This window comes from Aythya fuligula, chromosome 5 (genome assembly GCF_009819795.1).
Source record: "Aythya fuligula isolate bAytFul2 chromosome 5, bAytFul2.pri, whole genome shotgun sequence".
NCBI lineage: Eukaryota > Metazoa > Chordata > Aves > Anseriformes > Anatidae > Aythya > Aythya fuligula.
In genome coordinates, this window is record NC_045563.1 from 24,584,164 (window position 1) to 24,600,817 (window position 16,654).

Here is a 16,654-nt window from a genome sequence, read left to right on the forward strand (position 1 = left end):
GTTTTCTGTAATACAAACTTATAGATCCTGTCTTCTGGATATTCTCATTTTACTTCATGTGGAATTATCCATCCTCCTGAAGAATTTGGATTCTTTTAATCTGAGCATCAATTTGATCCCTAAATATTTCATTGCTTTGTTGCTCCATGTTTTCATATTTGCTTCCTGTAAGCATTTTCTGTTTATAGGCTTCATACCCAATTTATATTCATCTGTTTCATGCCTTAGCACTCTAGTATATTTGCTTAATATTTCCATATTCACAGATTTTCTTTTAGAGTAACAGATTTAAGAAGTGACAGAGAGACATTCCTGTTACTGCTAATTAATATATTTGCAGTAGTTAACAAATGTTGTTAATTTATTTCTGCATATTTTGAGGGGTGGGGTAAGTGTTCTTTGCATTATTTTTCTTTTTTTTTTTCCTCCTAAAAATAGCACTGTAGAAGAAAAGAGTAAGAGGTTGCTGCCTGAATTTATATCCTCATGGAAGGATGGCACAGATGCAGGTGGAAAGACAGAAACTGCATTCCTCCTAAAAGAACTGGACACTCTGAGGGCCAAAAACAAAAAGGTAAAATTGAGATATTCAGACCACAGAATTTGCTGGTTTATGGTTGTCTTACAAAACATATATTTTAAACTGTTCCTAATTTAGTTTTGTTATTTATTTACATGCACCAATCAGTAGCTTTCTAGTCATTTTGGATTCTTAGTATCTGTTTAACAACTGCTTTTTCTGGAATTAAAAAATCTTTCATGCAGCCCTTTGACCTTTTTAATCAGTGACATAGGTTCCTGCATCATGGATAAAAAAAACACTGAAGTTAATGGAAAAGTTTTTGTTGGCTTAAAAAAGCTTGTGGATTAGAGTTCATATATGAAACATATTTATTATACATGGAACTATTACAACAGAATAATTAGTAGTAATGGCTAGAATCCCATTCATGTTACAAAACTATCCAAATCAGTAATTCTTGTAAGTCAACACAAAAACAATAGTAATTCTTCACCGAACTCTACAGTGTTCATATATTTTGACAGAAGATGCATTTTACTTCAGTGTAGTATTTTCATAGCATGGTGGAAGAGATAAAACCCATTAATACTTGGAGGTAAACAAAATCTTAAGAGATGTTCTGAAATGCTTGCTAGGAGACAAAAAAGCTATTGTTCTAATGCTTGCATATTGCTTGTAAGAAACAGTAAACTACTTTGAGGCCTGATCCCAAAAACATGGTGAACTGAGATTAAATATGGGAAACAGTTCACTATGTAAAGTCACAGTGTGCAGATTCTTACAAATTTAACATCTTAAACCTGTTTTATTTCCTTTTTTTTCAATCAGAGTTCTGACATTAGAGTTAACATAGTTGATTTCTGTATTGTAGTTCCTTTCCAATTATATTTCACAGAATCACAGAATTTCTAGGTTGGAAGAGACCTCAAGATCATCGAGTCCAACCTCTGACCTAACACTAACAGTCCTCCACTAAAACATATCCCTAAGCTCTACATCTAAACGTCTTTTAAAGACCTCCAGGGATGGTGACTCCACCACTTCCCTGGGCAGCAAAAGGAGCCCGCATCTCTCTGTGTTGCCCAGGCTACGCTGCAGTGGCTATTCACAGGCGCGATCCCGCTACTGACCGGCACGGGAGTTTTGACCTGCTCCATTTCCGACCTGGGCCGGTTCACCCCTCCTTAGGCAACCTGGTGTGCCCCGGCTCCCCGGGGCTCACCATATTGATACCGGCCTTAGCGCGGACACCCGCTCGGCATAGCGCGCTGCAGCCCAGAACTCCTGGGCTCAAGCGATCTGGCGGGCTCAGCCTCCCGAGCAGCTGGGACTACAGGTGTGCGCCACCGCGCCCGGCCACCGCTGCCCCACGTTCCCCTCAGCCTCGAAAGGAAAATGGTGCCCCCAGCCCCTCAGGATGTCCACAGCAGGGCATCCTCTCCCTCACAGAGCCGCTTGTTAATCCATGTGTTGTCTCCCAGAAGCTCAGCCGTTAGCCAAATAGAATCATAGGATTATTAAAGTTGGAAAAGCCCTCCAAAATCACCTGCTCCAACCACCCCCTACCACCACTGTCACCACTAACCCACGTCCCCAAGCACCACGTCCAACCTCTCCTCAAACACCCCCAGGGATGGTGACTCCACTACCACCCTGAGCAACCCGTCCCAATGCCTGACTGCTCTTGCTGAGCAGAAATGTCTCCTCATTTCCAACCTGAACCTCCCCTGGTGCAACTTGAGGCTGTTCCCTCTGCTCCTATCACTAGTTATCTGTGAGAAGAGGCCGACCCCCAGCTCCCCACACCTTCCTTTCAGGTAGTGAAAACTGGAAGGACCCCACACTCTCACAGGGGAAATACAAACAACCCTAACAAAGTAAAATAAAATAGAATAAAATAAAATAATAGAATAGAATTTGATCCATGCTTCGCCATCTGTGCCTTGTAAAACCTCTATTCATTTAAATCAAAATACCTATCTTCATCCAAAGTTTTGATATCTACTTTCCATTTCCTTTGCATTCTATTTTGTATTTATATGTATTTTTATCTATGCATTTTTATTTGTATGTACATTTAGTTTAGCATCATACTAGAAATGAAAGGATGTATGTTTTTCCTCGCATCTGCCATTTTAAGATATTGTAGTCATCATCATGTATTCTATTGAAAGTGGCATGTGTCTTCTCAATGATTGCTTTGGTTAACTTGATTAGCCTTCTATTTTTTGCAGTGTAATACTAATTTTTTCCTCTCAGAAATTTGACAGTTTTTGATGCTGAAATAGCACTTGGTAGTGACGTTGGCTTTTTACCAGAAGAGCCAGTGTATTTTATGACTGTCATTTAAGTATGTTTTGCTTCTACTACAGCCTTGTTTCTCTTGTGTTTTGATATAATGAGGACAGAACTGTAGCTTTTCTAATGTAATAGCATGGTTCAAATGATGAAACTTTGCTAAAGTTTGAAACTTAATTTCTAGAATACACCTGGTCTCTTTCATTAAACATGCCATCCCTGATCTGAGGTGACTCAAGCATTTCATGACAAGTTTTTCAGCTGTTGAATATGAAAAAGGACCAAAACCAAAGCAGTGTTTCATGAACAGAATCTGGAGCTCATGCTTCTGTACAAGCATGTTCTGGTCTATATAATGAACACACCCTGATATTTCTATGTTAACAGGAGGAAAATTCCATCCTACTTGAACACTGCATTGTTTGTACTATTAGTACTGTTGCATATGTTACTACCGGACAAATGAAAAATCTGTACTCTTTCCATTAAATTGTGCCTAGTGTTAGGACAAGAAGCAGTGGGCAAAAAATGGAACATCAGAGGTTCCCACTGAACACCGGGAGGAACTTCTTTATGGTGCAGGTGACTGAGCACTGACACAGGTTGCCCAAAGAGGTTGTGAAGATCTTCAAAAGCCAGCTGGATGTGGTCCTCAGCAACCTCCTGTAGGTGGCCATGCTTGAGCATTGGGGAATGCTCAAAGCTTGAGCATTGGGGAATGCTCAAGCTAACCAGCTGACACAGAGGTCACTGCCAGCCTCAACAGTTCTGCAGTTCTGTGAAACATCATTAAATATATGATGGCAAGCTCAGATCTGTCAAAAGACAGACTAAGTGAATTTCCAATTAAAAGAAAGATCACAGCATGTGAAAGCGTGTAGGTTTTCTGTCTGGTGATGCACATGGAAAATGATTCATTTACACCACAGGCTCTTCAGACATCAGTGATGTCAGTAATCTTGCTAAGAAATAGGCTACTAATGCCTGTTTCACCATCACCTCACCATCTGCATTATATTCCATGTAACTTTGACCTTCCTTAGCAAGAAAAACATAGCTAGTGATATCTGAAGAGGGGAATCCAAAATAAAAGTAATGGCAGGCACATTGCTGCTTGTTTCTGAGAGCAAGATAGGGCAACTGATGAAAGAAAAGAAAAAAAAAAAAAGCATTTGTCCTTTAAATAGATAAATTTCTGTGGTATAGCCTAGATTTTGTATTTTGCTGGTAAGAGAACTATTATTTAAAATTTTGTTTTGCTGGTTGACTGTTTCTGAGAGATAAGAATCTTACTGTCCACTTGTTCTGTTCAGCTTCAGGATAAGCTGTCTGAAAAGGACAAGGAGCTGAAGACAATAAAACTGGACTTAGAACTGCAAGAGAGAGCTACAGAAGCTAAGATTGCAGAAAAGATTGCAGGTATGGTAGGCAAGCGTTTAACAGATGGCTGTAAGGCTCTAACAGTACCCGCGGTTGCTATATGACGTGGCCTAGTGAATGTTAGCTTTATTTGCTAAAGGAGGGAAGATTTGACTTTTTTGTGTGTGTGTGTGGCTGTTTAGAGTTGCTTAGAAAATAGGTGGCTTTAACATCCTGGTACTGGTATTAGCAGGAGCTTTACCTGTATTCATACTGATTTGGGCATTAAATGCATTGTTAACACCATGTCAATCCAATCACAAAAAGGTTGTTTGTTTTGTTGGAAGGTCCTGAACAAACAAGGGGAAATAATGATTACCAGTGCTTCTACCTTTCAACCAGCAGTTCAAATACCACTTATTGTTTTAGCTCGTTCAGAGCAATACTACCCCTCTCCCAGTGTATGAAGATAGTCGCACATTCACCTCAGCTATAGACCTGCACTTTTGAAAAATCCATTCTTGCGGTAGTTAATGAATTTTTGTCTGATGATGATATGTATGTCTTCAGTGAATGAAGTTTATGCAAATTGCCAAAATGTAAGGTTTTTAAGTTTACAGTTGAAAGTAAGTACATGCTTATATTCTTAAGTGTTCTTTGGATAGACACACAAGAATGGAAAAAAATTGTATTCTACGGTTACAGAAATTTCAGAAGTGGTGAAGTTGACTATTTTTATTATTATTGAAAAGTGATAGTGTGTATAGTGTGGATGTGGATGAAAAATATCCTGAGGTTTTGCCCCAGATGTTTCAAGGAAATTTATGGGAGTACTATTATAAATTAATCATATCATTTTTTCATAAATGAAGTGTAGTATAGGTAAAATTATATCCTTGTGGTACTTAGGTGCCTGTCAGGGTCAAACTGAAACAACCACAGACAATTCACATACTACTGATAGTGAGTACTAATACCTGCCCAAAAAATATTGGTACTAGAGTAAGGAGTAACTATCTTTAAGAAAATAAAGCTGAAAATAAACTCTGTGGCTGAAAAAAACATACGGCTGACTTTAAACATGAAAATCCTGGGAATACAGGAATTCTGTGTATATCATAGGTGGAAGAGAATTGCTAAATTTTCTGTGATGGAGGATGGGAAAGGAGAAACTAGATATTAGGAAACAAGTTTAAGTGAAATACAGGCATAATTTTACTTAATTTTATTCCATCTTAGATAAACTGTTTTCTGTATTGTCAGAAGACAAAAAAATGTCTGAACAACATATCATAGTTGTATCCAGCAACTGAATGCTAACGCAAATTGTTTGGATTGAATTCAAAGTTTTGTGTTTGTTCTTGGATATTTGCACAGTGTTTTACCTCTATACCTATAACACAGAAATATTCTATTTGATATAGGTGTTCATTGGTCATTAAAACATGGAAAGAAATATGAAATGCGTGTCATTAGTTTCCTTGTTATGGATACAGTCGAAATATTTGTTAGTAAATTGTTTTCTCTTGCATTACTGTTTAAACTTTCTAATTATGTCCTGAGTATGATATCCCCTCCGAAACAGTATGACGTGAATATGGATAGAATAATTAACATAGTTATTCCATAGTTATTCCAAGAAGAGTAAGCCAAATTTTAATGAGAGCTGAAATATTTAGGATGGCCTTTAAAAAGATACCTTTTTGCTTCTTTTATGAGTTCAAGAAGTATAAAATCCTTCAAATACTGGGAGTAAAGGTAAGAGGCTCCTTACACTTAAGCAAAAAAAAAAAAAAAAAAAAAAAAAAAAGAAGCCTTGTTAACATCTTACGGATATTTGCTTCCAATTTTACTGTTCTAAGAATCTTACCAAGTTTGGATAAACATTTTGAAATCTGGAATGATGTGAACCAAAAAGAATTTGGAGATCTATGTGTGTCTCTCACAAAAAGCCTTGGGGAGGATTGTTATGCACAGACATAACCTAATAAAGAAGACTCAGCATGTTTCAGGAGAAACTTTTTCCTCATGTATTAAGTCCTTTGAGGAAAGGAGAACACATGCTGCTGTGATTTCATGTTACTAGTTAATGTTTAATTACTGCAGTGTATAACACATGGTAGAGTGAAGCCTGTAAATATGGGTGTTTGCATTTTTATTATTACTTTGTACTGACTTTATGATAAGAAAATGACTCCACAAAATTATATTGTAAAAAACATCAGAAAGGTACACCATAAAATGTTATCTACTTTGAGGAATATTACAATTCTATTTTTAAATGGAACCCTCTAATTGATGGGTTTTACCTAAGCAAGCCCTGTGGCAAGAACAGAAAAGCTGAAGACAAAGGCCATTTTAAAATTAAACTGCAGAACTCCTCAGAAACAAATAACCCAGAGCTTGACATTTTGTGCTTTTTACTTTCTTCAGAGAAACATGTGAAGAGGAAAAGTGTAAATTTGTGAAAACGTTGTGAGAGAATTAAAAAAAATAAATAAATAAAAATAAAAGTAAAGGTAGAAGAGAATGCTTACTATGTGCAATAAATAGTTTATTTTCAGAAGATTTTTATTTTTATTTTTTCTATCCTGGAGTTCACAGTTCATGAGGAAATTCACAGTTCTGATTGCAGTTTCTTAACTGTTAGATACTATTGTTTCTGGTGGTCTTAGTTGCCACAAGTTACTACTGTTTGTGCACTTCTGTTAGGTTTCCTCTCATATAAGGCAATGTCAGAAACTACAATTAGTTTCACTATGAAAGAATAAAAAGAGAGAAGGATACACAGGAAATATCAAGGGGAAAGCACTTCACAGAAGAACTGAGCCTAGGATAATGCACAGGAAAAAGAAAGAGGAACATCAAATGTGAATTGGATGTGAAGAACAGGACTGCAGAATTTTCATATGTTGAACAGAAAAGGGAATGAGTGCCCTCTTTGGGAGGGGAAAGGAAGAAGGAGCACACTTCCTCTGAGGACAGTCTGGAACTTAAGGATGGAGGTGCAAAGGAATCAAGTCTTTACTTTAAAAGAGAGAGCCAGCAGAGAGAACAGATCTTACTTTCAACAGACATAATAAATGACTTTGTTTTAGCCTAACAAGAATTATACACAGTGTATATTGGAATTTTTAGAGTAAAGAGCTTGCTGTGTGTAAGTGACAGTGGTAGAGCATAATGGTGTACCCTCTCTAGACTTAGAAAAATGTCAAAGCCCTGAACTTCTGACAGTTACCTCCACCATTACTGTAACAAGATATACCGTAGTTGACAGCAGAGCTTTGTCTTTTGGGGTCTTTGTGTTGCTATCACACTGCTTTATATTGGGATTAAGAATAATTTTGAAGGAAAATATAATCAGAAATATTTCTGATTATATCTGTTACAGAATTTCTGTTAGGGCAATAATTCTGTTAGGGCAAGAATTTCTGTAACAGGGGCTATTTTGTTTGCTTCTTTCTTTATTTGCTTTTTTTTTTTTTTTTTTTTTAACAATATCTGATGGTAATGTTATCAAAATTGAATACTTTTCAAATCAGAGTCAACTCAGCAGGCAGAATTGGATTGTCTCCAGTCTGCTAAGTATATTAGGTGCTGCACACCACCTTTAATGCTCGAAAAATGTATCAACATTCAGCATATACTTTCTGAAATGCCAGGGAAATGACAGAAAATACAGCATGGAAAAAAAAAAAAAAAAAAAAGAAGGTAGTAAAGTAATACTTCTAATGCAGTTGTATCTGTTATATACCTTCCAAACTCATGGAAACTACAGCAATATACCAGTAATTAAGTTCTTGTTGTCAGGTCAGTTTGTACTAAAATGTGGAGAATTGACATTTTTGGTATTATGGAATTCTTGTATATAGTGTGGAAATTATTCATGAGCGTTATTTAGCATTTCCTGAATTAACTTGAAAAATAATGCATATGCAATGGTTTTAATAGCAAAAATGAAAACAAATATCCAAGTGGCTATTAGCTTAAAGTTTGATTTAATATCCCATAAAGTAAGAGGAAGTAAGTAATCTTGCCAGTAATAAACTTTGGGTGGCAATAACTTCCAGCACAGATGTATTTTCCATTTCTTCAAAGCTCACTTTAGAGTCCCTTTTTAGATGTTATTTTTCTTTCTTGCATGTCATCCATTAAAGATTAGCTGTGGAAGGTTGGAGCATGGAGAGATTATGAATGACAGAACAACTCCTGCAGAATAATAATCAGTTTTTGGTATTTAATGCTGTTTGACTTTTGCAGACACATTTCTTATTAACCTTTGGTACAAACAGAAATCCAGGTTCCTGATATCTCATGGAGAAGATGAATTCAAGATCCTCTTCCAATTAAACTGAAATAAGGCCAATATTGGGTTTTAGCCAAAAGAACTCAATAGTTCCCAACCCTCGTGTTTATAAGCCTAAATATGAATAACATTTTACAGTTTAAGTAGGTAATGCATATATTTCCCTAACTTATTTTTAGTGCATAATTCATTTTGTTATGTAGTCCATATAATTATGAGCTTTTTTTTTTTCCCTGTTAATGCTTCCTTATGCAAAACTACTTCCTGAATATTTTTTTTCAAAATATTTCCTGGTAAATAACAGAATTTTGAGAATAGCTGTATGACTTGAATCCTCTGTACAGGAACGTAGACAATCCATCAAAAGAACAGAAAAAAAAAAGAAAAAAAAAAATGAAAAAGGTGGGGGCATTGTGAGAACATCTTATTTTTTGACTGTTTAATTTGAAACAATTTAGTTTTACCTTCAGGTTGTTAGAATCATCAACTGTCAAAAAAGTTGCATGCAGAAATTTGACAATATAAGATTAGCTGTAATAGGTTAAAATGTAAATTGTTAAGTTATTTATGGGGTAGAGTTTTTACATAAAAGCAAGCTAGTAATTTCTGCAAATTATATTAGTCTGGTCCTTCTCTCTTCCCCAGTATATGGTGCTAGATGAACATAAAGGCTTGGGTTTTACTCAAGAATATAAGTTCTGCAAATATTCTACTTGGGGCATTACAGAAACTTTTCTTTAACCTGTCAAATTTTAACTTGCAAACTTTAATGCAACATTTATATCTTTCCCCCCTAAAGTAAATATTCAGGCATCAGCAATTATTCACTGAAAAAAAGTTTAACAGCATTATTGTTTGATTTTTGAAGTCAGCTGTGTTTAGTGTACTAGAAACAGAGGCTTAAGTATCATACAAGGATTGGCTTTCACAAGAACTGCCTTGGGGTCTGTGTATAATACTCTCTCCTATTCTTTTCCCACTTTATTTTTTTTTAATTGAATTGGAATCTGAGTACACAAAGAACACCCTATACAGAGTTACCACAAAGCAACCTTAGCCTTTTATTAAGAACACTGTGTTTATAGCATTGGAAATGTAGGAGCAGATGAATGCTGTGCACTAAATACATACAACAAACACAAAGCAATAAAGAAGTCAGTGTGTTCTATCAGTGTTTGTTCAGATTGCTTTATCTATAAAGTCACATTTAGGTGTAAATGACTTGTAGTCTATAATTCCTGGTATAGACCAGTGAAAACTCTTAAGCAGTTTTCCTGTGATCTTCTTATCATTATTTTGCTTTTATTTTTCAGTTATAGGTCATAACTGAAAGTAAATGAATGGTAGTTTTCAAAGAAAACAGCTAGCAACTTAAGTTGTCTGTTTCATAATAGAACATTTCAGCACTATTTTTAAGTCAACAGTCAGCCCTGGAGCTCATGGTAGTTTGCCATTAACCTGAATGAGAACTGCATAAGGGCCTTAGGCTTTGAACATTTCGAGGGATTATCTGCATTTTGCAACATGTATGCGCAGAGACCAATTAGTGACACATTTTAAAGGCTTTCATAGCAATGCAGTAAATCTGTTTTTCAGTTCATTTGGCTATGATTGATTACTTATTTAAGAATTGTGAGCATAGAGTCATTAAATCTAGTAGAAAAAGAGTCTCACAGAATTTTGATTTCTAATATGACTGAATTACAAATGCATGCATGTTTGTTATTGTGTAAGGAGATCAAGTGTATATCTATATGGTTAAATAAAACATAATAACATTTACCCCTCTGGAAATAGCAAGGATAGTTTCCAGGTCCTTTTGTGACAGACAGAGACCCAGTAATGGGGGGGCTGATGAAAAGGAAAAGTCAGATCCTCATTGTACCTCTTTTCCCCTTATACTTCCCTAATTCCTTACACCATCTATCTGCTCTTCAGAAATCCAAAGAGAAAACACAACAACAAAAATCCCTAAAAAGCTTTAATTAAACCTCTCTGCAGGATAAATTTCAGCTGACAGTTTTGTTTTTTTTTTTTTTCATAGAAGCGACACAACATAATAAACAAGAAGCATGTTACAGGAATCTTGAATTCTAAGTATTACTTGGACAAGCAAGTTGTTTCATGTTTGTGCTTTTCCTTTAGAATAACGTGAATCTCCAAAAGGTAGAAAACAAAATATTCTTTGCTTAGTTTTCTCATGTATTCAACCTTTGCTCCCATGTTAGAGCTGTATGCCTGTATGACACAGAAGTTGAATCATAGGAAAAAAAAGTTTGGAGTAATTAGTTATGACTCTTTCAGGCAATTCCTGAATACTGAAGATGTGAATATGCCCTGTGCCTTTTTTTTTTTTTTTTTTAATATAAAAACATATCATCTCATTTGTATTTCTTGTTGCTGTCACAGTGGGAGTAACTATTAAAATTACTTTGATTGTGCCAGAACCAATGCTATAGAAAATCCCAAGTCACTTATTTTTCAGGAACCATTGTCCTTGAATACTAAATCTTAAACTGCAAAACTTTGACATTCTGCAATAATACATTGTTACTAATAGAAAAACATGCTTACCATGTCTTCTTGGAAGTAGATGATTACTGTAACTAATGTTAATTACAAAAGCAATTAGAGTTTTATTTGTAGTATTTCTTGGATCACTTTGTTATCATGTATTCAAAGCAAAAATAATAATTGCATTGCATCAGGTGATTTCAAACAAAGTCCAGAATATTGTTGCTTCATCTGTAAGACTGAATTATCCAAAAATGCAATTATTATAGTATTGTAATATTTATCATATCTTCTGAGATAGTGGTGTGTGTAATGCTGTCATCTTCTACTTATAAGGTCTTCCCTGTGTTCTTGTTTATAAATGTTTTAATGAGTACTCTTAAGTGATTTCTGCTGATGTAGATGTTGTAAATCCTAACAAGTTCTTCTTTCTTGACTCTCCTTTTCTATTTTATTTTTTTTTTCTTTTATTATCATTAGCACAGATGACCTTAGGAAATCAGCAGTTTTTTTTCCTAGGAACTGTGCTTCCCTCCCTTCTCCCAAAGTTTTGTTGTTAGGAACATTGTGAACCACTGTTTAAACTAGAATGGTTTCCAACACGCCTTCTCACTACTACTGTATTTTAAAGGTAGTTTTAAAAGTGTAGAAGACAAGTTTGCCAAAAGAATCAGGTTCAACTAAGAAAATATGTACACTGCTTTGACTCAGTAAACTCATACTCGGTATGGTTCATCTTCTTCATATTTACTTTTGCCCATATTAGAAAACAATTAGCTTACTAAACAAATTTGAGTATTTGGGAAGAAAAAATCTACTTTGAGTCTCTCTCATTTGACTAAGAATTACATGATATTTGATAAGCTTGTTTAAAAATGGACATATCCAAATATTATTGTAAACACCCATTGATTTGTTTTACCTGCAATATAAGTATTTTACTTAGTTGGCTTACATAGTAGCTAATAATATTTGTTAATGTAATTTAACTGCTGTGAACCTTTACTGAACAAATATTGAAATTTATACAAGTCAAAGAAAGAGAATCTCTAATGACTTTTGTAAAAGCTTCCATTTAATAGTTAAGGAGAAAAGTTTATATGACATACCAGACGCAATTAACAGTAGATTTTACATTTAATAAAAAGAAAGAAGCATATGTATTTGCTTTATTCATTCCATCATAATTTGCATTAGAGCTGTGGGTGTTTAATGAGCAAATTCCAGCTAAAATGCTATATTGATTTTCTAAGTGAACTTTGTAATAGCTATCTACCTTACAAAAGCTCTCTGTTTACAATTGTTTTCTTTACTAAAAACTAAAAATGTTTTAGAATTGATGAGTTTAGCATGATGATTCTTTTAAAATAAAGAGCTCTTGTAGAGTATGCAGAGGTTTTAGTTACAAGGCAAAAGATGTTATTAAATTATTCCAAAGCAAATAAAGTTTATGCAACTAAATAGTACTGTCACATTTGTATATATTGCATTATTTATATATATTGGAAATAATTCTTTTTTCTTAATTTTTCACTTTGGAAATTGAATATTTTAATTCTTGAATATCATTATATGTATATGAATTAGTAAATAACGCAATTCATTTTAGCTTAATACTTGACCATTCATAGTTCATTTTGTATGTCATTTTCATGCTTGAAACATGAGTACTATAAGAATTTGTGTTTCTTGTTGGTCAGGCCTCAAGATAAACAGGATAGGGTTGGTTGGTGCACCATTGGAAGGTCTCCAAGAAAAACCTCATGGTGTCGACCAGAGCAGTTGGTGACTAAGTAGCTGGATTACTTTTTCATTGGATCAGACATCAAGTGAGCATTCCAATATGGGGCTAGTGGTTTGCTGAATATGACATGTCTTGAATGGGACTTAGGAACCTGACTCGTTACTCTCAAGTATTTTTTGCTTGGCATTTTTAAGAAGCATTGGGATAATAATCTGGATAATTTTTTTACAGTTTTTCATATGGAGGATTTTTATGTTTTTATGGACACCTTACACTCCACATACTTTCCTAAATTTGACATCAAATGTTTTGTTTTGCTGCTGTATTGAAACCCAGAGATGTATGTGTTTCAGTGGCTTATTTGAAGAATCTCATGAATCTTATGATTTAGATGACTTCTGAACATGAACAGCATGGCATAGCACAGTTTCCTCAGGGTCACAAAGGCTAAGATAATGCTGAATCCTTGTTTGGAGATGCACAGAAACGTTCCTTATCCCATGCTCCAAGCTCTTTGCCCAATTTTCAAAGAAATAATCCACATAGTTCTTTAACCTAGGGCTAAATTCTGATACTATTTCTATTCATTTTTAGGTAGTCTTTAAGTTGTAATTGAAAGCATAGCAGTCTGCATGGAGGTCTATCTGCTAAGCAGCTTTCAGGAATTGAACTGGACTTTTGACTGTGACTCATCCATTAGCTCAATCTTAATGTTGAACATATTGTTAACAACATCATACTAATGAATACCTGAAAGTGTGTATCTATTATACTTTAAAAAATAAATTTGTAAAAATATTAAATACCATAAGAAGTGTATTGTAGTATAGAAGTATATAAGCATTGGATAACAGAAATGTCTAACCTAAATTCAGCAGAAGCTGTGGCTGGTAAAGGAATGTGAGGTTTTGTAGCCTGTTGAAATGAGTTAGATGAGGACTTTATTATTTTTAACTCTATTTTTTGTCATTTCTTGTTGTCGGTGTCAGTATTGCTACATGGTATTAAAATGCCACTGTCCTAAGTATCTTTTTCTTTTCATTTTTTTTTTTTCTTTTAAATTGGAAAAGTTAAGTCAGTTCTCCACAGCTACTAGTTAAAAAACAGTATTTTGTAATAAACCTTTTAGGTGGGGTTCACTGTTCAAGGCAATCAGCCTCTTGGCTGCTATCAGGAATGGTGAGATCTCAGATAAGCGGGATGCTTACGTCACCTGCAAAATCTCTTTCTCTGAGTGTTTTCATATTGCTATATATACATTTCTTTGGTTTCAAGACAAATAAGCAATAATTTTTTTATTTTTTTTAAGGCCTATATATTCATTATTGCCACTGGTTATTACTCGTCAGAGAGGGAAATAGATAAACCAAAACACAGACATTCTAGTGTACTCACATGCTCAAGATCCATTTTAACATTCAGCAAATGGCAATTTTCCATGCTGAGATGGGGAAAAAATAAGATCTGATAGAAGGAGTACACTTAAAGAGACCAGATGGAAGTTAATTAATCTGGAAATTAATTAACTCCAGAACAGTAATAAGTACAAAATCTGCAGTTATTTTAGACAGCTTTCTACTCATTGCAGCAATTGTTTTCATGATGAAAATTTTATAATGTTTTCACTTGCAGCTTTATGGAAGGGGTTCTCTGTGCAGTGTCTCTGGCATCATACTAGATAAACTGACATAATTTACTGGAAAAAAATATAGTAAAAGAGTACTGTAAAGTACAGATAGGTAATAATTACCACACATTAAAAAACTGCTTGTGTATTCCAGATCCAGCCAGGACCTAGTGGTTGCAGTGTAGTTTACGCAGGCACTCAGTGCAGAGGTACAAGATTCTCTGCCATCACAGACCTCAGCAGCCTGAGTGGAAGTCTGATGAGCTGAAATGCATTGCCCACCCCATACAGTTTCTTCTTGCCAAGTCACCTACCTTTTCAGACATTGGACTCCTCTTCTGCAAGTGCTGTGTACTTATTCCTGCCTACCAAGGTGTGCGCAGGCAGCTTTGTACCTGCTTTACTCATGCTTTATTTTTTCCCTTCCACATCAAGCAAAGCTTTCTTGTTGCAGATGGGGCAAATAGATCTTAAAAAAAAAAAAAAAAAAAAAAAAAAAAAAAAAAGTTATGTTGTTCTTGTGGAACAAGAAAATGCTCAGATAGAGTTAGGTCAGTATTTGGTAAATTGTGTGGACATTTCAAGCTATGCACTTCTGATCCTGATTTCTTTTGGGGAGGGCAGGGGCTGGGCTGGAGGAGTAAGGATGCAATTTGTTAAACCTCAGGCCTTATCACTAGGTTTGCAGCTCTTCTACAGATTTTTGTGAGACAAGGAACTTCACCCCCAGAAGTAACATTTAGCCTTTCTTTATATTCTTTTGTCCCATCTACTGTTATTGTGCAATGTTTTGTTCTTTTGCTAGAGCTTCAATAAACATTTCTTTACCCCTCAGTAACACACTTTTCCCCAGCCTGGGGACAAGAGGATTGCTTTCCTACCTTGAGCATCTTCCTAATTCATCTTTCCACATGCTTTTTCTGAGCATCTTCTCACCCATCTTACTTCCCTGGTTATCTGAGCTTCTTGTATTTCAGTTGGTTGTTGGTTGTTGGGTTTTTCCCTTGGTACAGATAAAGTGTATCTGGTAAAGCTGTGCCAATGATACAGCTGCTACCAAAATCTGCTGTTCCATTTTGTGAAGAATTAGAAAGTGTTTTATATTATATGGTGTGAAGTTTTTATACAATAATGTAGAAACATGAAGTAACAGTAGAAAAACTAACCTATAATGGCAACAAAGTTGACGTCAGCTGAGGTAAGAATGAAGGGGATAAAAGCTCTAGGCTGATGTGAAAAGGAAGCTTTTCTTTGAGATCTCAATGACATTAGCAGTGGTTCAGTAGGAGCAAAGAGTTCTTAAGAGAGTAAGGAGGTCCAACAGCAGTGGCTTAATAAAGAAGAGACTTGAGAAGGGGAGTAAAAATTGCCAAAATTAGAAAGAGTGTAGTATGGTGTTAGGAGGCTGTGGCTGAACACCAGCATGGCATTCTCATGTGCATTCAGAACTCTGTGACCTGCAGACCTTTCTCATAGCTTATTTTGTTGGAAGTTCCCATGACAATCAGTGAGGATATAGTCCTCTGTCTTGAAGTGACAACAGCCTTTCTATGGTATCCTGAAAGTCCCTAGACATTCAGACTGCGGGGTTTTATGATGACTGCGAGGAGATTTGCAGTATTGCAGAGGGAAATGATGAAAGTATGAATAAAGATTTTAGTGGAGGCAGGGTCGAGGTAAGGATTCTGGCAGTGTGCCAGAAATGGTGTTAGACATATTGACAGGGGAGAGGCAGGAAGAAAGCATAAGCTCGGGATGAGGAATGACTTGAAGGTGTTAGTTTGCTCCCAAGGATAGACAGTAAATCTTAGTTTATTGGCACCTAATGCTCCAAGGTCCATGTATGCTGTAACAGATAATATAACAGTATATTACACAATAAAGCAAAGGCTTGGCAGGGAAGGAGACATGCCAGCACTGCCATTTTTGTGATACCAGAGATAGACATCCTGGGAAAATATTAAAATTTGTAGTATTTATTTCAGCATGCCACCCTGATAGGAAGCAGTGTGATGATGGAAGTATTTTCATTGGTTCATTACTCTTAACTCTGTGTGATGTAGAAGAAGAAACCTACTATTGTCTCTTATGATTTGGAGATTTAAAATGCATTTTTCTATGATGCAAGTATTCCATGAAGCAAAGCAAATCACTTCCTTACCCTGTTTGATTATAAAGAGGTCAATTTAAAAAAAGTATTCATTTTAGCAGTCTATAGCTATTTAGTGTTGTGTCTGAAGAGTAATACAGACCTTATGCAAAGTAATCTGAGGTCAGTGGAAA

The 16,654-nt window shown here is 35.4% G+C and overlaps 1 protein-coding gene across 3 annotated transcripts in view; it reads left to right on the forward strand.

The window, feature by feature from the left end:
• Window positions 1–16,654, forward strand: part of MIPOL1 (mirror-image polydactyly 1) — a 187,559-nt gene that overhangs the window by 48,607 nt on the left and 122,298 nt on the right. For all 3 annotated transcript variants that reach the window (XM_032188980.1, XM_032188982.1, XM_032188981.1), the window contains 2 exons: window positions 439–574; window positions 4,135–4,240. In XM_032188980.1, the coding sequence (XP_032044871.1) occupies window positions 439–574; window positions 4,135–4,240 (242 nt within the window). The remainder of the gene's footprint in view (window positions 1–438; window positions 575–4,134; window positions 4,241–16,654) is intronic.